The sequence below is a fragment of the Hemiscyllium ocellatum genome, chromosome 32 (genome assembly GCF_020745735.1).
Source record: "Hemiscyllium ocellatum isolate sHemOce1 chromosome 32, sHemOce1.pat.X.cur, whole genome shotgun sequence".
NCBI lineage: Eukaryota > Metazoa > Chordata > Chondrichthyes > Orectolobiformes > Hemiscylliidae > Hemiscyllium > Hemiscyllium ocellatum.
In genome coordinates, this window is record NC_083432.1 from 17,188,443 (window position 1) to 17,214,901 (window position 26,459).

At 41.1% G+C, this 26,459-nt stretch overlaps 1 protein-coding gene across 1 annotated transcript in view; it reads right to left on the reverse strand.

Annotated features, from left to right (window-relative positions):
* Positions 1-26,459, reverse strand: part of LOC132830935 (uncharacterized) — a 137,734-nt gene that overhangs the window by 27,095 nt on the left and 84,180 nt on the right. Inside the window, exon 5 of the mRNA XM_060848898.1 lies at positions 2,070-2,174. Coding sequence (XP_060704881.1) covers positions 2,070-2,174 — 105 coding nt within the window. The remainder of the gene's footprint in view (positions 1-2,069; positions 2,175-26,459) is intronic.

The following is a 26,459-nucleotide window of genomic DNA, read 5'->3' on the forward strand; positions in this document are numbered from 1 at the left end:
GGTTAAGTGAATTTGAGTACTATAGGGAGTTGTTTGAAGGGCTATTTAGGGCATTTGTCAAGCTTAAACTATGTTTGTGATCTTGTTGAGGTTGTCTTAAGTTTTGTTTTAAGATCAATGCCTTTTAGCTTATTTTGCCCCTCAAATTTTCATAAAGTTCCAACTGAGACGACGGAGTTATGGTGATTGTTATTTATAACATAAGCACAAAATGAATGAACATGCCAAATGTTCCTGTGTTTAAATTAGAGACAATGCTTATTCAGTTTGAACTAACTTTAAACAGATAGCTACTATCTACGGGCGGCATGGTGGCACAGCGGTTAGTACTGCTGCCTCACAGCGCCAGAGACCCGGGTTCAATTCCCGCCTCAGGCGACTGACTGTGTGGAGTTTGCACGTTCTCCCCATGTCTGCATGGGTTTCCTCCGGGTGCTCCGGTTTCCTCCCACAGTCCAAAGATGTGCAGGTCAGGTGAATTGGCCATGCAAAATTGCCCGTAGTGTTAGGTAAGGGGTAAATGTAGGGGTATGGGTGGGTTGCGCTTCGGCGGGTCAGTGTGGACTTGTTGGGCCGAAGGGCCTGTTTCTACACTGTAAGTAATCCAATCTACCAATGCCAAATAGAGCCATAGAGTCATAGAAATGTACGGCATGAAAACCGTCCAGGCCGACCAGATATCCCAACCCAATCTAGTCCCACCTGCCATCACCCGGCCCATATCCCTCCAAACCTTCCTATTCATATGCCCATCCAAATGTCTCTTAAATGTTGCAATTGTACCAGCCTCCACCACTTCTTCTGGCAGCTCATTCCATACACGTACCACCTTCTGTGTGAAAAAGTTGCCGCTTAGGTCTCTTTTATATCTTTCTCCTCTCACCCTAAACTTATGCCCTCTAGTTCTGGACTCCCGCACCCCAGGGAAAAGGCTTTGTCTAATTACCCTATCCATGCCCCTGATAATTTTGTAAACCTATATAAGTTCACCCCTCAGCCTCCGACACTCCAGGGAAAATAGCCCTAGCCTGTTCAGCGTCTCCCTATAGCTCAAATCTTCCAACCCTGGCAACATCCTTGTAAATCTTTTCTGAACCCTTTCAAGTTTCAAAACATCTTTCTGATAGGAAGGAGACCAGAACAGCACACAATATTCCAACAGTGGCCTAACCAATGTCCTGTACAGCCACAACATGACTTGCCAACCCCTGTACTCAATACTCTGACCAATAAAAGAAAGCATACGCATACCAAATGCTTTCTTCACTATTCTATCTACCTGCGACTCCACTTTCAAGGAGCTATGAACCTGCACTCTAAGGTCTCTTTGTTCAGCAACCCTCCCCAGGACATCACCATTAAGTGAATAAGTCCTGCCAAAATTTGCTTTCCCAAAATGCAGCACCTCACATTTATCTGAATTAAACTCCACCTGCCACTTCTCAGCCCATTGGCCCATCTGATCAAGATCCTGTTGTAATTTGAGGTAACTGGATTTCAGTAAGGCGTTCGAAAAAGTTCCCCATGGGAGACTGGTTAGCAAAGTTAGATCTCACGGAATACAGGGAGAACTAGCCATTTGGATACAGAACTGGCTCAAAGGTAGAAGACAGAGGGTGGTGGTGGAGGGTTGTTTTTCAGACTGGAGGCCTGTGACCAGTGGAGTGCCACGAGGAACGTTGCTGGGTCCTCTACCTTTCATCATTTATATAAATGATTTGGATGCGAACATAAGAGGTATAGTTAGTAAGTTCGCAGTACTCAACGTTAACCCTCCAAATAATAATACTGGAAAAGCTAACCAACTCAGGGTAGACAGGGAGAAACATCTAATCAATTGAGGGTAAATATATTGAGATTTCCCTTCCAGTGCAGCATCTTGCTTCAATCAGGCACAAGTCATGCAGTGAAATCGCAGTGCTACTGATTGGGTAATAAATTTACAAATTGGAAATGCCATGAATTGGGTGACTGATTTTTATGCCTGACTCTTTGATCTGAATCCCACTGAGTCAGGTTTTCCTTCCAACCCCAGTGAAGAAATCAAAATAGTAAGGAGCAAAACCTACCTCTATTAGACAAACCACTGCAATAATAATCATCACTACAACAGTAACTGCGATAGCCAGAAGGAGCTTGTGCCCATATTCCACTGCTGATAAACTCATCTGCTTCTACAACAGAAATAGAATTTAGGTTATGGTATGAATGACAAAGTTTACTTTGTAAAAGAGATATCAGGACATTTAAAAAAAAGAAAAAAAACATTTGAGAGTAACAGAAAGTTTACAGAAATACAAAATGAAGTAGCATTTGTAACATTTGATTCGAAGAGTCTTTGTTGGTTCCTCTCACACATGGAAGTCTCCAATAACGTGCAGTTCTGCTTTTCGTTCCTTTAAGGTTCTTCCAGTTACCACTTTCATCCAATTGACAGCCAATGCATTGAAACCTTTCTTCTCTGCCTGATGACAATAGCCTTCAAATATGGTAGAAAGTAATGAATTTACCAGCAATTTCTTACCTTCTGCAAATGTTCATTGATACAAAACAAAAATCTTTTAACTTTAAAATGTTAATTTTATACTAATCAATCATTTTTACTGTATGATATGACATTTTTGCAATGTAATGTTATAATAACCAGGAACAAGGAGGGGATAGGATTGATTAGTCATAGAGTCACAAAGATGTACAGCATGGAAACAGACCCTTCGATCCAACCTGTCCATGCTGACCAGATATCCCAACCCAATCTAGTCCCACCTGCCAGCACCCGGCCCATATCCCTCCAAACCCTTCCTATTCATATACCCATCCAAATGCCTCTTAAATGTTGCAAATGTACCAGCCTCCACCACTTCCTTTGTCACTTCATTCCATATACGTACCACCCTCTGTGTGAAAATGTTGCCCCTTAGGTCTCTTTTATATCTTTCGCCTCTCACCCTAAACCTATGCCCTCTAGTTCTGGACTCCCTGACCCCAGGGAAAATACTTTGCCTATTTATCCGATCCATGCCCCTCATAATTTTGTAAACCTCTATAAAGTCACCCCTCAGCTCCGATGCTGCCCCAGCCTGTTCAGCCTCTCCCTGTAGCTCAAATCCTCCAATCCTGGCAATATCCTTGTATATCTTTTCTGAACCCTTTCAAGTTTCACAACATCTTTCTGACAGGAAGGAGACCAGAATAGCACGCAATATTCCAACAGTGGCCTAACCAATGTCCTGCACAGCCGCAACATGACCTCCCAACTCCTGTACTCAATACTCTGACCAATAAAGGAAAGCATACCAAACACCTTCTTGTGTGGAAACAGGCCATTTAGCCCAACAAGTCCATACTGACCCACCAAAGAGCAACCCACCCAGAACCATTCCCCTATCCCACATTTACCCCTGACTAAGGTACCTAACACAATGACCAATTCACCTAACCTGCAAATCTTTGGATTCTGGGAGAAAACCGGAACACCTGGAGGAACCCACACAAACATGGGGTTAATGTGCAAACTCCATACAGATAGTCGCCCATGGTGGGAATCGAGCCAGGTCTCTGGTGCTGTGAGGCAGCAGTGCTAACCACTGAGCCACTGTAAATTTAGCAAATAATTGAAGTAAATTATCCTTCCAAACCATTTTTAAAAAAAATCATTCTTAATCTCTCGGTGCAATATTACTTTTGAAACTAAAAATTAATTTTGTGAGGCCATGGATCTTCAGCACAACTTGCAGCTGCATCACTGTCACTGGGACAAAATTCTCAAACCATTCCCTAACAGTCCTTGAGTATACATATACTACACTGACTGCAGTGGGTTCAAGAAGGCAACTCAATACTACCTTCTCAACGGTAGTTAAATACGGGGAACAGATGCTGGCCAAGCTACTGGGGTCCCTCTGCATTCTGTGAAATACTGGATTTGGAAAATTGGCCTCTGGCTTAAGAAAACCTAATTTATGATGTTCCCACTTCTGCAAAAAATTAATTTCCTACAGAACAAAATTGACAATACTTCAAAAATAATCTATTGGTAGTGAAGAGCTTTAGGCCATTTAAGAAACATGATAAGTTACTGTACAAATGCAAGTTCTTGCTTGTTTCCACAGTTTTTGTAGATTTTACCATCAAGGATCCTTTCCCACTTGCCTTCATTCCTGAGTGACAGAAGGTGTGCGACATGCTAGTTTGGTTAAGTTTGAAATACTCTGGGGATTTAAGTTTGAGATCACAGCTTATAAACATGGTTGTCATTTCATAATAGTGTTGAAAGATGGAGCATTGTTAGTTGTTTACTTTGTGGAGAAGACATTAAATCAAAATCCAAGTTAAGTGATTAGAATCGCATAAAAATATCTGAAGAATTCTGTGTCCTGACTTATCACACTATTTCAACCAATACAGGGTACCTTCAGTACAGTCTGATTAGCCATGTTTAATAATTTATATTGTGTATGTGGGATATTGTTTGAATGGCTGCTAAACTATCTACTAAAAATAGTTAATACTTATTTTAAGGTAATTCATTGTGTAAAGTCCTTAGAAACATTTTAATGGAATGGATTCTATATTAATATAAGTATTATTGATTTAATAGCTATGACTTTCTAAAGTAGTTGAATGAAACTCTGAAGATATCTAATGTAACAAACTACATGAGTCATTGCATTGTACAGGTGTCATTTTTCATTGTAATCACAAAAAGGAATGGAACATCTGATAACTTATATTCATATGAGTTTTTTAAACATTTAATTCTTATTTGTAATCATATGTCAAAACAGGGTTTTTTGACAGGAGTCATTTTCTAACATTAGATAAATTTCTAAAACATTTGCATTGCCCTTTTTAGCAAGCATTTTTCACAGCTGAGTTTGTTTTCAATTTCTCAGAAGCTGAATTTAAAAAAATGCAATTAGATAAAATCAACAAAAACACCAGATATTCCAAGATATTCACAGAAGACTTGTTAGTTTGGAACAATAAACAAGTGCTTAAAAACTACAAAAAAAATCATTATGCACATAGAGCATCCATGCATCCAACGTATCACACTTAACGAATGGTTGAAACAACAAAATTCTCATACCACGCCAGTGCAATCACAACTATGAGAATGCCTAAGCCTTACAAAATATAATGCAACAAAGAACAGTCCAAATATCAAGCAGATAACAATCAACAATGACTAACTGAACATACAAACCACGTGATGACAGCAATAACTGTATGTGGTACACTTTTTTACAGCAGAGACCACTGAATATGCTAGCACATAAACTACTTAATAAAAAAAAACCTTGCATCAATCTGAAGCAATTGAGGGTTCGGTTAAGAAAAAGAAGGAAGCGTATGTAAGATATAGAGAGAATAGATTAAGTGAATCCTTAGAAGAGTATAAAGGGAGTATACTTAAGAGGGAAATCAGGAGGGCAAAAACGGGACATGGGATAGCTTTGGCAAATAGAATTAAGGAGAATCCAAAGGGTTTTTACAAATACATTAAGGGCAAAAAGGTAACTAGGGAGAGAATAGGGCCCCTCAAAGATCAGCAAAGTGGCCTTTGTGTGGAGCTGCAGAAAATGGGGGAGATACTAAACAAGTATTTTGCATTAGTATTAACTGTGGAAAAGGATATGGAAGATATAGAATGTCGGGAAATAAATGGTGACATCTTGAAAAATGTCCATATTGCAGAGGAGAAAGTGCTGGATGTCTTGAAATGGGTAAAGGTGGATAAATCCCCAGGACCTGATCAGGTGTACCCTAGAACTCTGTGGGAAGCTAGAGAAGTGAATGCTGGGTCTCTTGCTGAGATATTTGTATCATCGATAGTCACAGGTGAGGTGCCGGAAGACTGGAGGTTAGCTAACGTGGTGCCACTGTTTAAGAAGGGTGGTAAGGACAAGCTAGGGAACTATTGACCAGTGAGCCTGAACTCAGTGGTGGGCAAGTTGTTGGAGGGAATCCTGAGGGACAATATGTAGATGGATTTGGAAAGGCAAGGACTAATTAGGGATTGTCAACATGGCTTTATGAGTGGGAAATCATGTCTTACAAACTTGATTGAGTTTTTTGAAAAAGTAATGAAGAGGATTGATGAGGCAGAATGGTAGAGGTGATCTATATGGACTTCAGTAAGGCGTTCAACAAGGTTCCCCATGGGAGACTGGTGAGCAAGGTTAGATCTCACAGAATACAGGGAGAACTAGCTATTTGGATACAGAACTGGCTCAAAAGTAGAAGACAGAGAGTGGTGGTGGGGGGTTGTTTTTCAGACTGGAGGCCTGTGACCAGTGGAGTGCCACAAGGATTGGTGCTGGGTCCTCTAACTTTTTGTCATTTACATAAATGATTTGGATGCGAGCATAAGAGGTACAGTTAGTAAGTTTGCAGATGACACCAAAATTGGAGGTGTAGTGGACAGCAAAGAGGGTTACCTTAGATTACAACAGGATCTTGAACAGATGGACCAGTGGGCTGAAGCTGGCAGATGGAGTTTAATTCGGATAAATGTGAGGTGCTGCATTTTGGGAAAGCAAATCTTAGCAGGACGTATACACTTAATGGTATACACTTATACACTTATATACTAGGTGTGTTGCTGATCAAAGAAACCTTGGAGTGCAGGTTCATAGCTCCTTGAAAGTGGAGTCGCAGGTAGATAAGATAGTGAAGAATGCGTTTGGTATGCTTTCTTTTATTGGTCAGAGTATTGAGTCCAGCAGTTGGGAGGTCATGTTGCGGCTGTACAGGACATTGGTTAGGCCACTGTTGGAATATTGCATGCAATTCTGGTCTCCTTCCTATCGGAAAGATGTTGTGAAACTTGAAAGGGCTCAGAAAAGATTTACAAAGATGTCGCCAGGGTTGGAGGATTTGAGCTATAGGCAGAGGCTGAACAGGCTGGGGCTGTTTTCCCTGGAGCATTGGAGGCTGAGGGGTGACCTTATAGAGATCTACAAAATTATGAGGGGCATGGATTGGATAAATAGGCAAAGTCTTTTCCCTGGGGTCAGGGAGTCCAGAACTAGAGGGCATAGGTTTAGGGTGAGAGGAGAAAAATATAAAAAATATAAAATATAAAAATATAAAAAATATAAAATATAAAAGGGGCAACTTTTTTACGCAGAGGGTGGTATGTGTATGGAATAACCTGCCAGAGGAAGTGGTGGGGGCTGGTACAATTGCAACATTTAAGAGGCAGTTGGATGAGTATATGAATAGGAAGGGTTTGGAGGAATATGGGCCGGGTGCTGGCAGGTGGGTCTAGGTTGAGTTGGGATATCTGGTCAGCCTGCACGAGTAGGACAGAAGAGACTGCTTCCATGCTGTACATTTCTATGATTCTATGATAAGCTCATCCTATGACTTTTCACAATCAATGAACTGGGCTCAGCCTTACATACTGGTCTGGCATGACACACTACATTTTTGTAATACCCAATGCAGCAGATGAAGAATAGTTGTATTACTTTAAGTTATTTATATAGTAGCGGAACAAATGCTTGAACTGTATTTGGTCACTTGTAATAGGGTAGCTTTCTCTTGGTTTGCAAAACACATAAGCAAATTCTTTGAATTGTCAAACAAGAATACATAAAAATGATAAAGCTAATAAAATGGAAGTAACCTTGAAGAAAATTACAATAACTCTTCCAAACTGGAGAAAGAAAATCAGGAAGGAAAGATAAGAACATTCCTGAACATTTAGTTTAAACTTAACTCCATTGTTGAAACTGAAACCAAGATTGTAAGTATCTTTACTAAGCAAATCATCAGGTCAAGCTTGACAGAATTTTATTCCAAAGAGTCAAGACATAGGTGCCCGAGTCTGTAGGTGTTTATTTTAATTGAGTTATGGATAAAGTGAGTTTGTGGAATTCAGAAGGTCTTATTTTCTGTCCTAAATATTGTTAGAAGTGGATTATCTAAAGGAACTACATCCTAATAAGGGAGGTCTTAACATAGTTAGTGGAAGGTTACAGATAGAAAATACTGATCCAGAATGACTGTGAGTGCTAATTAGGTACAGTTATAATATTTGTGCCAACTAGAAAATGCCCGTTTATGAATTTGTTAGGAATGCCTCTGGGTCCAAACTAGCGTGAGATTTAAAAGCTGAAGCTCGGGATTTAGCATTATAATCAGTTTATATCCATTACATGGATAAATTAGGGTGATCAGGACAATCAGAAATAGGTGTTAAAGAGGTTCTTCATATAGCTTCATAATGAATAACATACTCATATTCCAGAACATATTCTACGAGCAGACATCAATAATCCACCACTATAAAATACACTTTTTATACAGAAACTCTGAGGAATAATAGAGAACCTGAATTAAATGTGTAGTTTTGACACAGAATATACACTGAACATACCAGGTCCAGTTCCCTTGACCCTGAGATTACATGAGCCATTGAAGGTAGCAAGATAAACGTTGATGATTAGATTTATAGGAATGTGTGCGTATATATATAATATATAATTTTACTTGTTTATTGTTGGGATCAGTGAGTATTTATAGTAGGTTTTTCCTTAACAGATTATATAGATGGGAAGAAATAGAAGACAGACTTAATTATTTAATTTGTGGAAAGAACAGGTTTCATGTGTCAAAAACTAACATACAAAATAGGAACAGAGTAGATCATCCAGTCCCTCAAACCTGCTCTGCATTTTGATAATATCATTATTTACCTTTTGTTTTGAATTCCATAGTTCCATCTACACCCAATAACATTTGATTCTCTTGCTTAATAAGCTATCTACTGCTACTTTAAAAACAAATATCCAATGATCACACTTCCATTACCTTCTGAAGCAGAGAGTTCCAAGTTTAGTAACCTGCTGAGATAAAAATATTCTCATCTCTGCTCTGTAAGGCAATCCCTAATTCAAAACAGTGTCACCAGGTTCTGGATTCACCCACGAAAGGAAATATCCTTTTCATGTCCACCTTATCAAGTGCATTCAAAACCTGGTACACTTCAATCAAATCACCCCTCATTCTTTTAAGCTCCAGTAGAAACATGCCCAGATTGTTGGATCTATTCATGTAAGAGAACCAACTAATTCCAGGAAATAATCTAGTAATCACATTTGAACTGCCTCCAAACATGTTTACATTCTTTTTCAAATTAAGGAGACCACAATTTTACTGTATACCAAGTATTCTGAATATTGAGGAGATGCCAGTGTTGGACTGGGGTGCACAAAGTTAAAAATCACACAACACCAGTTTATAGTCCAACAGGTTTAATTGGAAGCATACTAGCTTTCGGAGCGCTGCTCCTTCACACAACCACCTGATGAAGGAGCAGCGCTCTGAAAGCTAGTGTGCTTCCAACTAAACCTGTTGGACTACAACCTGGTGCTGTGTGATTTTTAACATTCTGAATATTGTTGGTCTCGCCAATGCCCTGTATGACTTATCTGTGACACACAGTCATACAGTCACAGAGATGTATAGCACAGAAACAGACCCTTTGGTCCAACTTGTCCATGCTGACCAGATATTCTAAAGTAATCTACTCTCTTTTGCCGGCAGTTGGCCCACATTCCCCTAAACCCTTCCTATTCATATACCCATCCAGATGCCATTTAAATGCTGCAATTACCAGCCTCCACCACTTCCTCTGGCAGCTCATCCCAGCTACACACTACTCTCTGTGTTAAAATATTGCCCCTTAGGTCCCTTTTAAATCTTTCCTCTCTCACTCTAAACCTCTGTATTCTAGTTCTGAACTCCCCTCACCTCACAGAAAAGACCTTGTCTATTTATCGTATCTATGCCCTTCACAATTTTATAAACCTTGATAAGGTCACCCCTCAGCCTCTGACGTTGCAGGGAAAATAGCCCTAGTCTTTTCAGTCTCTTCTTATAGCGTAAACCTGGCAACATCTCTGTAAATCTTTTCTGAACTCTTTCAGGTTTCACAATATCATTCCTACAGCAGGGAGACCAGAACTGTACACATTATTCCAAAGGTGGCCTATCCAATATCCTGTACAGATGCAACATGATCTCCCAACTCCTATACTCAGTGCTCTGACGAATAAAGGAAAGCACACCAAACGCCTTCTTCACTATCCTATTTACTGCGACTGCACTTTCAAGGAACTGTGAACCTGCAATCCAAGGTCTCTTTGTTCAACAACACTCCCCAGGACCTCACCATTCAGTGTATAAGTCCCATCATGATTTGCCTTTCCAAAATTCAGCACCTCAAATTTATGTAAATTGAACTCCATCTGCCACTCCTCAGCCCACTGGCCCGTGCGATGAACATCCCATTGTACGTTGAGTTCGCTTTCTTCGCCGTTCACTACACCTCTAATTTTGGTGTCATCTGCAAACTTACTAACTATATCTCACCCACATGCACACCCTCTCACAGGCTTAAACTCTGTCACACTCATGCACACACACAATCTCACATGCACACACTCACATGCACATACTCACTCCCTCCCATACACAGACACACTCTCTCTCTCATGCACGCACACACACATAAAAGTCTATCGGGTAAATTTGCATTTGCAGAATTGTATTTGCAGAAACATTGTCTTTTGTTCAATAAGTGCACAATCTGCAGGTCATCAATCCATGTGACCTTTTATAAATTCCTATTTTGGAAACAGAACCAGTCTGACTCAAGACTAGAATATAGACCGACTCTAACATCACACCCTTAATGCATTGTCTGAGCTGAGATGTCACTTTTTCTTTATAAAACCTTAAGTTATCTCGGGAATGTGACTTGAAGTTCTGAGATCTACATATTAATGAATCAATACCAGCAACCCATTCTAAACGATGAAATATTTAACAGCAATCTAGGTGTATTCAATATGTTGTATCAGTTGCATGACACTATGATCTTTTTACCATAAATTCTGTGTCTTATGATCCTGCCCCACTAGTTGCCTAATTAAGGAGCAGCACTCCGAAAGCTAGTGCTTCCAAATAAACTTGTTGGACTATAACTTGGTGTTATGTGAATTTCAACTTTGTCACCCCAGTCCAATATCGGTACCTCCACATCATGTATACATCGTATGTCCACATCTATATCTTTTATATAAATGATGAAAAGCAGTGGATCCAGCAATGACCTTTGTGGCACATCACTGGTCACAGGCCTCCAATCTGAAAAGCAAACCTGCACCATCACCCTCTCTGTGACCACTTCTGTATTTAAATGGCTAGGTCTTCCTGCATTCTATGAGATCTAACCTTGCTAACTAGTCTACCTTGAGGAACCTTGTCAAATGTCTTACTGAGTTCCACTGCTCTGCCCTCATCAATCCCCTTTGTTACTTCTTCAAAAAACTCAATCAAGTTAGTGAGACATGATTTCCCACGCACAAAGCCATGTTGACTATCCCTAATCAGTCCTTGCCTTTCTAAATCCTGTCCGTCAGGACTTCCTCCAATTGTTTGCCCACAGTCGATGTTGGGCTCATCGGTCTATAGTTACCTAGGTTTTCTTATCATCGTTCTTAAATACTGGCAACACGTTAGTCAACCTCCAGTCTTCCAGCACTTCAATTGTGACTATCGATGATACAAATATCTCAGTGAGGGGCCCAGCAATCACTTCCCTAGCTTCCCACAGAGATCTAGGGTACACCTGATCACATTCTGGGGATGTATCCACCTTTATGTGTTTTAAGACATCCAGCACTTCCTCCTCTGTAATATGGATATTTTTCAAGATGCCACCATCTATTTCCCATCTAGATACATTCTGTATCATCTATGTCCTTTTACACTGTAAACATTGTAACAATATAAAAGCAAATTACTACAGATGCTGTAACAATACACTTGTTTAGTGCTCTCCCATCTCCTGCGGTTCCATATATAGGCTGCCTTGCTGATCTTTGAGGAGCCCTATACTCTTCCCAGTTACCCTTTTGTCCTTCATGTATTTATAAAATCCTATAGGATTCTCCTCCCCCTTCTCTTTTGCCTCCCTTTCTATCCTTCCTGTAGCATTTGTATTCTGGAACATTAAGCGGCCACCCCTGAGACATGTTTCTGTAATCGCTAGGATATCCCAGTCCTGCTCATTCAACCTATCTAAATCCACATGCAAAGTTATTTTCTTCAGAGCATAATTTCCTCACTATCCTTGTGTCACTTGTGAACTTAGCTACCACACTGTCATTCACCTCACCTAAATCATTGATATAAACTGTAAAATGTTGAGGTCCTAGCACAGACACCAATGAGACAATGTTGATTACTTCTTTCCAATGAGGCAAATACCCATTTACGCACAGTCTCAGTTTTCTGTTCGCCAATTGGCCAGCAAATCTTCTTTCCACACTAATATGTTACTCGTTAGCATTAGCTTTTGTTTTTTGTAATAATTTTTGAGGTAATACCTTATCAAATCAAAGTACAGTAGATTTCTATGCTACATGTCAGTGTAAAATTAAAAATGTCTGTTGATCATGTTTCTTAACATTCTACACGGTTTCTCGAAAGCATCTGCATCAATGTGCTAAGGACATAAAAGGCCATATGATCCTTACAGCTGAGCACTTCCAAATAAAAGGATGAGGTGTGTTACTAACTTACTTTTTAATGATTGAAAAGTTTTACGAAGTTTCTCCCTAACCCCACCTCAAGACGTATCACTAATTACCACTTAGTGAGAAACCTAAGTGCTCCCCACCTACGTTCGGGACACCACCCACGCCCTCCACCTCCTCCAGGATTTTCGCTTCCCGGTCCCCAACGCCTTATTTTCACTATGGACATCCAGTCCCTGTACACCTCCATCCCCCATCACGAAGGACTCAAAGCCCTCCGCTTCTTCCTTTCCCGCCGCACTAACCAGTACCCTTCCACTGACACCCTCCTTCGACTGACTGAACTGGTCCTCACCCTGAATAACTTCTCTTTTCAATCCTCCCACTTCCTCCAAACTAAAGGAGTTGCCATGGGCACCCGCATGGGCCCCAGCTATGCCTGCCTCTTCGTAGGATATGTGGAACAGTCCATCTTCCGCAACTACACTGGCACCACCCCCCACCTTTTCCTCCGCTACATCGATGACTGTATCGGCGCTGCCTCGTGCTCCCACGAGGAGGTTGAACAGTTCATCAACTTTACTAACACCTTCCATCCCGACCTGAAATTCACCTGGACTGTCTCAGACTCCTCCCTCCCCTTCCTAGACCTTTCCATTTCTATCTCGGGCGACCGACTCAACACAGACATCTATTATAAACCGACTGACTCCCACAGCTACCTGGACTACACCTCCTCCCACCCTGCCCCCTGTAAAAACGCCATCCCATATTCCCAATTCCTTCGTCTCCGCCGCATCTGCTCCCAGGAGGACCAATTCCAACACCGCACAACCCAGATGGCCTCCTTCTTCAAGGACCGCAGATTCCCCCCAGACGTGATCGACGATGCCCTCCACCGCATCTCCTCCACTTCCCGCTCCTCCGCCCTTGAGCCCCGCTCCTCCAACCGCCACCAAGACAGAACCCCACTGGTTCTCACCTACCACCCCACCAACCTGCGCATACAACGTATTATCCGCCGCCATTTCCGCCACCTCCAAACGGACCCCACCACCAAGGATATATTTCCCTCCCCTCCCCTATCAGCGTTCCGCAAGGACCACTCCCTTCGTGACTCCCTTGTCAGATCCACACCCCCCACCAACCCAACCTCCACCCCCGGCACCTTCCCCTGCAACCGCAGGAAATGTAAAACTTGCGCCCACACCTCCACACTCACTTCCCTCCAAGGCCCCAAGGGATCCTTCCATATCCGCCACAAGTTCACCTGTACCTCCACACACATCATCTATTGCATCCGCTGCACCCGATGTGGCCTCCTCTATATTGGTGAGACAGGCCGCTTACTTGCGGAACGCTTCAGAGAACACCTCTGGGCCGCCCGAACCAACCAACCCAATCACCCCGTGGCTCAACACTTTAACTCCCCCTCCCACTCCACCGAGGACATGCAGGTCCTTGGACTCCTCCACCGGCAGAACACAACTACACGACGGCTGGAGGAGGAGCGCCTCATCTTCCGCCTGGGAACCCTCCAACCACAAGGTATGAATTCAGATTTCTCCAGCTTCCTCATTTCCCCTCCCCCCACCTTGTCTCAGTCGGTTCCCTCAACTCAGCACCGCCCTCCTAACCTGCAATCCTCTTCCTGACCTCTCCGCCCCCACCCCACTCCGGCCTATCACCCTCACCTTGACCTCCTTCCACCTATCCCACCTCCATCGCCCCTCCCCCTAGTCCCTCCTCCCTACCTTTTATCTCAGCCGGCTTGGCTCTCTCTCTCTTATTCCTGATGAAGGGCTTATGCTCGAAACGTCGAATTCTCTATTCCTGAGATGCTGCCTAACCTGCTGTGCTTTGACCAGCAACACATTTGCAGCTGTGATCTCCAGCATCTGCAGACCTCATTTTTTACTCGAGAAACCTAAGTGTCAACCTAAATGTCGAGCAAAAGACTTTTCTTTTATCTAAACAAAGCCTTTCTTGGAAACAAGGCAACTTATTTTTATTCTTTTATGGGAAGTGGGTGTTGCTAGGAATGCCAGCATCTGTTGTCCATTCCTAATTACCCTCGAGAAGGTGACAGTGAGCCATCCTCTTGAAACACTGCAGTTTCTCTCTTATGGGTACCTCCACAGAACTGTTAGGAAGAGAGGTCCAGAATTTTGATCCAGCAACAGTGAAGGAATGTCAATATGTTTTGAATCCACAGAGGATGTGGCTTAGAGGAGAACTTATGGATGATAAAGTTCCCATTTGTCTGTTTTCCTTGTTTTTTTTTGGTGATAGATTTCATGGCATTGGAAGGTGCTGGCAAGGAGCCTTAGCAGATTGTTATTAGGTATCTTGTGCATTAAATAGAGATTACTACTACTATGCATCAGTGAAGGAGGGTGTGAATGTTTAAATTTGTGAACATCGTACCAAACAAGTGGTCTGCCTGGTCCTGGATTGTGTCAAGCTTTCTATCTTTTGTTGGAGGTGTAGTGATTTGGGCAAGTGGATAGTATTATATCATGTCCCTGATTTGTGCCTTGTAGGTAATGAACAGGCTGCGGGGAGTCAGGAGATAAGCTACCTACTTCAGAACTGCCAATCTCTGCCTTGCTATTTTGTCATAGTATTTTGATGGCTGGTCCAATTCAGTTTCTGGCTAATGGTAATACCTAGTATGCTGACAGGTTGGTTTCAGTAATAGTAGTACAATTGAATATCAAGGGAAAATGATTAGATTTGCTTTTGTTGTGGATGGTCATTGCCTCGCACTTGTGTGGAAGGTCACTGATGAAGCAGCTGAAATTGGTTGGGCTAAGGAGATTACTCTGACAAACTCCTGCACAAATGTCCCTGAACTTAGAAATTTGGCTTCCAGTATCCCTAATTTTCATTGTGCTCTATATGATTCCAACCAGCGTAAAGTGTTCCCCTTGATTCCCATTGACTCCAATTTGCTAAGGTTGTGATGTCACACTCAACCAATGACCGTACCAAGTATGCAAAAGTCAACATTTTTGTGTGTGCTGCTAACTGAGCAGGGAATGTGAATCTCACTGACATGCCTTTGTCACACAAAACAATGCAACTTGTTGGAAGATGGTTGAGGAGGGTAATTTCGATCTGTTGTTAAGGAACTGTATGCCAGGAGGTGAAAATTCATTGTCAGGTAGAGAAATTAGATATCAAATAGAAGTAAATTCTGCCAGTACTTAAATGAGTAACTGCAATGAACTGTTTCCTGAAATGAGTGAGTTATCTTGTGAGAAGAATGAGATCTAATCTCTCTGAAACATATAAAATTCTGAGAGAACTTGACAAGGTGGTTGCTGAGAGGATTTTCCCCCTGTGGGAGAAACTAGATTAGTTTAAACGTAAAGGGTCTCCCATTTCAGTCAGATATGAGGAGAGTTCCTTTGTCTCATAAGATTGTCAGTATATGAAATTCTGTTCCTTAGAGAGCAGCAGAGGCAGAGTCATTGAACATTTTCAACACTAGTTAGATAGATTCTTAATTGGCAAGGGAATCAAAGACATGGGTGGACACAAAAGTAGAGTTGAGGCCATAATAGCATTTAGCAGGCATGGGGTGAGGGTATTCCTGCGTCTAATTTAATTTGTTTCTAAACAAACATTCCAGCTGGAATGAAAGCATGGAAACCATGTGGCTGCTAATATTTTTTGGAACTCTAACTGAAGGTACTTTTGAGCAACATGGAATGAAGGAGAAATTGCCCATTTGCAGTTGATGGCATGGGGGGTTTGTAATCAGCTGGAGATAACAATTACTATCAATGCTACCTCTTTGAACCAAATGAGTGCACTGCATGAGAATGTTCAATGACCGAAAGTCAACCAATTTAAGATCATTGCTTCCCTTTTCCACTAAATTTATCTGGCAGCATCTCACTCATTGTGCAAGAGCTGACTCCAAAAGATTTGCAAACAAAACAGTAATCTCTGTGCCATGATGCCCCTTGACGCAATTCCCAATCATACCTTTCTTCACAGTGCAACATTCACATTGATTCTTCCACTTCTCATCTCACTTGTCTCTTTTTGAATCTTCAATTTTCTCTGACTAGCACTGAGACTTAAAACAGCATCCATGGCCCAGTCTTAATTGTGATTTGGTCTGTTTTCCTTCTTTTAGGAGAAAGTCGCCCATAATTTATGAGAATCTCAAGATGCTGACAAGACCCCTGAACTTTGACATCTCACCTGCCCAGAACAACTGCTCTGACTCCTAGGGTTGTGCACAACAGATACACACGATGAAAAATAAGGGATTATAGATCTGTTGCATCACCATTTCATGGTGTCAGAGCACTGTATCTTTGAAAGCAAACTTTTCCTTTTCTTTCAACTGTAACTGCTCAGCTTGACTGATTTTAGTTACTTTTCTACAGGATGAAAGACAGCAGTAATCTTAAAAGGAAGACATTAGGCAGTTGTTGTTCTTTATACCACTTCATACAGTCATTAATTATTTTTCTTGCATTCACCAAATCCAGTCAAATCCACTCAGTAGATTTAAGAAATGCAAATCAATTTTTATCAGCACTTGCAGTACCAGGTATGAGGAAGCTGGAACAGTTGTGAGAAAATGAAATTGGAATGGATGTGACCCAGGCTGAGGATGCATCAATCCTTTCTGAACAAAATTCTGTTCATCCATTTCTTTGGGTGCCTAATTTGAAATCTTAAATGAAGCAATGAAGATGGTCTTCGAAGATTAATGCCATACTTTTCACTACCTTCCAAAAAGGCATTGTGTCTATGTAGGAATACCTTCATCTATTTTGTTTAAGAGAGGTCTCTCAACCTGTCATTACCTTCACTTGGAGGTATTAGCTATGTGTCTTCATGGATAGTATCAAGCAGCTTCCAATATCTTTGGGATGCCATCTTTCTGGGGGGTATAAGAATTTCATAAAACCATTACAACCCTTCATTACTTCGTGGGTGATCCAACTGAGGGATCTGTGCCTGGAATGTGACAGATTGCACTCATAATCCTGATGTATCTTCCAACTGCAAAATGTGAGGCTCCTGTTCTGCCACCTTATATGTCTGCTTTGTAGCTGGGAAGAAACAAAACTGGTGTCAAAGTAGCAACAGTTGAATTGTAATCATCAGGAGGGTCATCCAGAAATTAACTATTGTGAGAAGAGGACCACAGTTCTAGGAGGTTCATGGTTATTGTTTTCAACCAGACAATTATGTCCATTAGATAGCATCCAAAAGGAGCAACAATACAAATTTGTAGATACAATGAGTTACAATGCAATGATGCAAAATGACAGTGGTGTACTGGTGGAATGTGATCAATGTGAAATAGTTTGTGTGGAATGCATGATCCCTGATTGCATTCACATTCAGGATTATATGTAGCTGAGGTATGCTATGTGCTTGCATTCATTTAATGGTCACAAGAGATGTTTTTCATTTGTTGTAATCATTTTTTTCTTATAGCTGGTAAGTATTGTTCTCCTCCCTTCTCCTTTTGCTCTTTTGCAAAGCACTTCTCCATTTCTGCCATGATTTCCTCCTAATGGATTGTCCATCACAGCATTCTGTACGCCACCTCCAAAATGATCCAAGTACCAAAATCCATCATTGAGCACTCCAGTAGCATGCCAAGATGGGGCTGAATCTTATACTTTAGTAAATGGGTTGCATTGAGTTTTTTCAAGTTTTGTTGTGGTTCGTGAGTTTGCTTGCTGTACGTTACCAAACTTGCTTCATTAATGATCTACCATGCCATTTTAGCATCTTATGTCTGATTTCTGCCCCAGCTTACCATACCCTGAACAACTCACCACTCAGCAAATATCCCAGCAAACCATGCATCTGTGTGATTTTTTAAAATCCCCTCTACACACAGACAGGCCCTATCAGACTGGAACTGCCCTGCAGTTCCTGATCTTTCCCTCAGACACATGGGCCTGGGGTGATTGGTGCCTCACTATGAGGGCAGGATCCTGGAGAACTCTTTGACAGGGTAGTGCTAATGCAGAATTTCCTCTTACCCCAGAATTAGCACTGGAGGCCACAACACCAGAGAATGTCTGATTGGAACAACGTTGCCATCTGGGTAAAAGCTATCTCAGTCATCTAGAGGAGCATCCAACATTGCAGGTCAGTGTCCTTCTCCATTCCACTAGGGTATGTTCCATCAGCTTCTCTTCAGTAACTTACTTTCACTCTATCTTTGTTACTATACCCACCTCCCAACAAGGCTCATGCTCGTTAATGCCTGCAACATGTTTCCCATTTCCTTTTGCTTACATCTACGCCCAATACCACTATACCTGCATGCCTTCTGTGCTGTTGACTCACTCATTCAATGCACAGGAGGATTTGAGCTATAGGGAGAGGCTGAACAGGCTGGGGCTGTTTTCCCTGGAGTGTTGGAGACTGAGGGGTAATCTTATATAGGTTTACAAAATTATGAGGGGCATGGATAGGATAAATAGGCAAAGTCTTTTCCCTGGGGTCGGGGAGTCCAGAATTAGAGGGTATACGTTTAGGGTGAGAGGGGAAAGATATAAAAGAGACCTAAGGGGCAACTTTTTCACACAGAGAGTGGTACATGTATGGAATGAGCTGCCAGAAGAAGTGGTGGAGGCTGATACAGTTGCAACATTTAAAAGGCATTTGGATGGGTATGTGAATAGGAAGGGTTTGGAGGGATATGAGCTGGGTGCTGGCAGGTGGGACTAGATTGGGTTGGGATGTCTGGTCGGCATGGACGGGTTGGACCGAAGGGTCTACTTCCAAGCTGTACATCCCTATGACTCTATGGCCTCCCCATCTGCACTAACAATAATGGCAGTGCCACTCACTTCTATCATTGTTAATACATTCCTCTCTCTCATTCCATAAGGATAACAGCCAACAATAGGGCAGAAGTGTCAAGATGGTGGTGTACTGCCCATCATCCAGCTCAGAACCTCTAACATAGAAAGAATCCTGACAGTAACCACATGAGCAGGCCCTGGACTGGTATCATAGGCTGCCCTTGACTTGACTTAATTGAAGACAGCAGCAATGTGAGCTTAGTACCTCTGGCTGAGGGGCCGAGCGCAAAAAGGCAAAGTGATGCAATTTAAGACAGGGATGCTGTGAGCATCCAGATAGGCTCAGAATGAGTGAGCACTATAAGAGTCTGGAGATGCAGCCAGTCCAATCCATAGTGCAACACCAGCCTCCACCACTTCCTTTAAACTGCATACATTTATAATGAGGAACAAGTTGTGCAGAGGAGATTTGAGAAAAATTCTTTTCACCTGAAGGGTGGCATATATATAATATATATGTGGAATGTGCTTTCTCTGAGGATTGTGCAGGCAACATTTAAGAAGCATCTGGATGATTACTTAAATGTCAGAGGATAGCAGGTTATGGACCAACTGCAGGTAAATGGGATCACTGTAATTTGATGCTTGTTGGTTGGCATAGACATGGTGAGCCAATAGGCCTGTTTCTATGCTGCATGACTATGACTCTAAGATGTGGTTCCAAACAGATTCACATGTACAATTAGTGTCTAGCAGGCCGAAGCTGAACGCTGCAAGTGTCATCACTTGGAACACTCGAATGAATTGGCTGGGATTGTGGCCACACTTGGTTGAGTACCGTGCACACTGCTCAGAATCCGAGTATAACTTTAAACTCCGGCTCCAGCATTGGCGCTGAGCAGGCACCAAGTGTGAGTTTTTCTTAGGAATCAGGCCTGGGTTATTGTGTGCTATCTTTAAATAGAGTCCAAAAATCCTGATTAATAACCTTTAGGAGACAATAAATAAGAGAGGCCTTTGTGTGAAATCAATGGGATGTTTTAAAACATAAAGCCTGATTGTGTCTGGATGCTCCTTTTGCACAGTCAGCAACATCTTTTCTTTATAAGCTGAGAGAACTGTAATATACCTCTACACAACAGCAGGCTTTATTTTGAAAAAAAAGTCACATCTAATAAAATGGCAAGTTTATTGGGTAAGCAACTGCAGAACAGAAGATCGCAAGAAAAGTATTCAGAAGCATATAGATATATAGTTTTTAAAATTATAATCAGTGTTTAACTTAGACCAAGTAATGTTTAAGATATAAGTAAGGTAAGATCCTTAGTATATTTAATAGTATTTAAATTACAGAAATAAACTTAAAAAAGAATATTTAAGGAAATATGATTGTAGGGTGACCAAATCTTGTAAGTGAACATCAAATATTTAGGTTTGACAAGCAAAAACAAAAGGAAAGTCGGGTAATGTTGTTAAAGAATGAAATCAGACCAAGAGTGGGAAAGAATATTGGGTTAGAAAATCATGACGTAGATTCTCTTTGGTTGAATCAAAGAAGCAACAAGAAGCTGAAAACATTAATTTATGTTGTCCATGAATACCTAGGAAATAATGGAGGGATGTATAAAGGGCAATACCGATTATCACGGATGTCTTTATTCTGCAACTTGACTGAACAAAGCAGATGGACAAGAATAACATGGAACATAAAGTTGTGCAGGGCATCATGGATTGTTCTTAGAGCAGTACATCGCACAATTCACCTGGGAACAGACTATTTCATATCTAATAATGTATGAAAAGGTAGGATTCATAAAAAATATCCAGGATTAAGGATCCTCTAGGGAGCAGTAATCACAAGGCAGTAGATTTTCAAGTTCAGTTAGAGGGAGAGCAACTTGGGTCTCAAACAAATGTTCTCAACTTGAACAACGGGCATTCCAGATTTATGAAGAAACATTTGTCATGAATGGGCTGGGAAAATAGATAAGAGTCAGTTAGTGGCAGACATTTAGGTAGATGTTTCATCAAGCTCAGCATTCAAGCACCAACTGAGAGAAAATGAAACTTGGTACATTTTACACCAAGAGCTTTGATGATCAGACATACACAAACTTGAGGAAGAAAGTGTTAACATGGGAGTGTGAAAGATTTAAGTGCAAGTAATGACAGATGCAATCTTGAGAGCAATAGCAAGACCAGCTTTCTTCTGCAGCTATAACTAATACTCTACTGGCAACAGGGGAGGCTTAGAAAATTCATGCTGCTCAAAAATCTGATAAGGAGTGTACAAGGTGAGATAACTGTTTGCAAGGGTAGTCGAGAAAGAGCAAGAGCTGAACCCTTGATAATAGTGGAAGATTTATTGGTGTATGGTTGTACAATGATGAATCCAAAATCGAAATTAAAAAAAAGCCCAAGAAATTCTATGACAAACATCTCAGTATCACAACTTGCAGGGCATGTACACAATCATCAGTTTGTTGGTCAGACATTTTGAAAGACATTCAAGGTTATACTTTGTTCTACCAAAGGTGTGCCAAACACAGCCAACTGTTCATGGAACCAATGGTTTCATCAAGATTTTCAGAAAGGTCTGGCAATAGATTCGTTCAATTTTTAAGGGAAGATGTATTTAGTCACAGCTGATAATTATTCAAGATGAAATGAACTGGTAAGACTTCCGTCAACAACAGGAGACTCATTATCAGAGCATTGAAAAGGATCATCAAGTTTTCTCCAAGAATTTGTATCAGACAATGGAACTCAAATTGTGAATGAAGATTTCAGAATGGAGTAGGCATCAATCAGGTGACAGGTTCTCCACTTTACTCAGTTGAATGAAGAGGCAGCAAGAGCCATCAAGACTGTGAAGTCACTGATTATGAAAAATCCAGATTGAGAATTAGTTCGATTCAGTCACTGAACAACACCATTGAACAAATGGTATTCATTGGTGAAACTGTCAATGGGGAGAAGATTAAAAACAGATGTACCTCCTTAGCTTCAGAGCACAGCCTCAGGCAAAACATAACATTTCAGAACACAAGAAGGTAAAACAATAGAGAAAAGCCAAGCAAAAGGCAGTAGATATGGTAAAACTCTAAACACAAGACAAAACCTCTGAAGTATGGTTAAGGGAGAGGACTTTAGATGACACTGCGGTCATAAAACAGATCAACAAAGATCTTTCATTATCAGAATGCCTCAAGGGAAAGTCAGGAGGAACAAGAGGTATTGATATTACTCCAACCATTATGAAAATTATAGCCTGAGAATAAATTATCCCTATCTCAGATGGTATACAGAAAAGTACAATGATTCCAAAGTGAAATATGATCATCCTAGTGCTTGGTTCAAGCAAACCAGATTGGGATGCCCAGTGAGAGTTGCAGATCAGTGAGACTTGACTTCAAGGACAGTTGAAGATGCTGCTAATGATGATAAATGAACACGGTATTAATGATGTTAATAATTACATTATGATTTCAAAGCCTACCTAAGCAAGTGAAAAAAAACTATTGCTGATCAAGTAGAATGAAACTTGTGCAATATACGCAATGAGATTCTTATGTTACTGATAACACGACTGACATTAGTAAGGAATACAACAGAAGATAGACACCAATTATAGCCCTCATATGAAGCTGCAAGTAAACTGTTACTTTTTTTTCTCTCTTCTAGTGATTGGCCTACTCAAGGTACATTAATACGGGTGCTCCTGGAGAATATTAATGACATAAAACCAGAAAGATTGACTTTCTTGGGCTGATACAAAATAGAATGGCAGAGGCAATCTTCTGTTCTGGACAAAAATGACTCTGAAAATGTTCTGATTTTAACAGGAGAGAAGATATGGGCTGTCAGAAAATGCAATCAGAATACTTAGATTGCAAATGACTAGTTAGATATGTCAACCTGAAGAACTAACTAGTAAATTCACAAGAGACATTGTGACAAAAAGTAGCCCCAGGCCTATAGTGGAAGGGATCAACTACTTTCTGACTCAAAACAGGGGTGATACAGATCTATGAAACTTAAATTTAATGCTGATGCTGGTCATTCCGCAAACTGGACTGGATTGATAACTCCTTCACCTTCTAACCTTCTGATTTTTGCCTCAATTTTTGCCTGTAAGGCAAATAGCAATGGGCAAGCCATGCAGAATCATGTAATTGCTTTCTGGTCAATTTGCAAGTTGGCCTGGGCTCCTTTGATAGTCCCTAGACCTTCCTGAAAAACGTCCCGGTATCTAATTAAAACTTCATTCAGACAGCCATTTTCAAACTGAAAGATGATGAGTTGATCTTGGTGAATCTTTTCAACTAATTTCACCCAATCAAGCCTGGGCCTGATTTTTTTTTACTACAATCAGTGATAACTAAACCAGCAATAACTGCTGCCTCACAGCGCCATGGACCCGGGTTCCATTCTAGCCTCAGCCGACTGGCTACATAGAGTTTTGCACATTCTCCCCGTGTCAGCATGGGTTTCATCTGGGTGCTCTAGTTTCCTCCCACAATCCAATGATGTGCAGGTTAGGTGAATTGGCCATTCTAAATTGCCGATAGTGTTCAGGGATGTGTAGGTTAGGTGCATTAGTCAGGTATAAATATAGGATAATAGGGTAGGGGAATGGGTCTGGGTGGGTTACTCTTCCGAAGGTTGGTGTGGACTTGTTGGGCCACTATAGGCATTCTATGATTCTCATAAGAGAAAAGAACCGAAGTTGAACCCTTAACCTGTAAAGGTCCCTGAGTATAGGTTCTCAGTCTAGCCGAGGTCTTGTGCAAACCTAAGGGTTGGAGTCCAGAGACAATTTTGTTAAGGACTGGCTCTGCGATCACTGAAACAACAGCTGCACTGGCCTCAACCTCCATTGAAATTGAGTGACCATTTATCCAGACATTTATTTTCATTGACTCTGATTTGGATGTTGCTAAGCAACTTAACTGCTCCAAACAATACTAGGTGGACTTTCCACGCTGTGCACTCTCCTGGCTACTGGCTGACAAATCCTCTTACTCAAATAGGTCTTGCTCCCCATAATAATATGCCATTCTCGACTGTGGTCTGAGCTCTCTGGATCCAAAAAAGATCTCATTTCCAGTTGTGATGGCACTTTGTTGTCTCAAGTCCCCATTACAGCAGCAACTATAATGACTTGCCAGCTCAGACCCTGAAGAAACTTTTATCCATTTGGCTGAGACTTGGCTTTGTTTTGGGGCTGACCTAGAGTCCCTCTGTTCAGGATATGTCCGGAATGATGCCATGCAATTACTTTCAGTCAAGTGGTGGTCCCCAAGCTCAGTCGGACTGGCGAAGTTGCCCACTTCCGTTGGAATACCCTGAAACTCATATGCTGCACTTGCCACATTTTCCAATGATAAAGCCAGATGTAGCGCCTGTTTGAAGTCCAGTTGGGCTTCAGCTAGTTGGAACTTTTGCATGGTTACATCATTAATTCCAAATACAAATACACTCTCAGCATTTCATTCAGATTAATCCAAAGTCACAAGTCTCTGCCAGTCATCTTAACCTTGTCAAAATCCCAATATGGATTTGCCTGGTTCCCGAATTGTTGAATAAAGCCAATAGCATCTCAGAATTAGAGGAGGCTTCAGGTCGTAATATTCCTTAACTACGTCTGTCAACTCTTGAAAGATTTTAGTATATTAAGCCTCAGGGAAAGTTAGGCTCCTACTAACTGAAAAAGCTGTGGGTCCACAAGCTGTCATGAGAATTAATCGTTGCCTTTCATCTGCCTCAATGCCATTTATCTGGAAAAAAAAGTATTCCTTCCACATTCTGGGCCCAGTCATTGACAGCAGGATTGAATGATTCAAGCTTCCCAAATAATGGCATGTTGTCAGAAATGCTTTCCCTAACTCAAACACGACTGTTGTGAGAGAATTTCTTCAGCAGCATGCTATTCCTTGGTTACCACTGAAATAGCTCCACAGAGGCCTGTATGCCGTCACGAAGTCATCACCCTTAATTTACACTTGGAGAGTTCTTTACACTGATCCAGCTCACTCAGAGTGAACAGGATGTCTGGCACCCTGATTTTATCTGTCAACCAGGGCTCCTTGATTGGACCAGATTAATAGCCTCCAACCAGGAAATTCACGTTATATGAGGTCCACCTGGTTGACCGCTTTGCAATCACTACACAGTCCTTCAGGTTTCTTTAAAAATTTGAAGGAATACGGCCATATAAAATGAGTGCTTATAGGTGAACTTAAAAATGTTACAGCATTTTTAAAATAATTTTTATTTAGTGTGTTATTCATGCTTTTCCATTTTTAAGTAACAAATAAATAACTGATGGGAAACTAAGTCTGAAGCCAAGTGAATGTTCTTGTTTTGTCTGGGTGCTGTTCGTTGAGCTGGTGCTTGGTATGGGTAGACTGCATGATACAAATTGCAGTGGTAAGCAAGAGGTAGTACAATCATTCTAACCTAGGCCCTTACCTACAGGAAAAGAAAATGACAGTTACAAAGCATAAGATAAAGCCTTCAAATACTAGCAAGGAAATAGAGATATTAGCAATAATTTTAATTTTTACAAAGTCAGAAAAATGGTGATAATAAATTGGTTATCTGTTTTCACCTTTCCAGATTGTATTTTCATGAAGTCAGTGGAAAAAAGAGAATCATATCAGGTATAAACAATTAAGTGATTTAGTAATGTTCATTTATTGTCTTTGTATAAAGTTCCAATTAGTCCCTTTTGAGGATGATGTAGTAGCGCAGGAAATGTAAGCACAGGACAAGGACAGGATGTAGGAAGATAGCTTTCTCTGTGCAATTTGCAGTAGATTGAATGAACTTTAAAAAAAACTGACCACATTTAATGAATCAAGATGCTCCACAAGGCCAACAGACATGATAAAGTAAATGAACCTTCTAAATGCTGCAAGGACAGATGAAAGATGTCCTGGGCAGGAATGTCTCCCATATTTTAATGACTGGCCTTCAGGCTCACAGGTGATTTAATCAACAATTGATAAGAAAATATGACATAAATGAAAATTAATGCAAGCTAAATAACATAGGGACAACTTTTATTCTAAAAAAACTCAGGATACTGATGGCATTT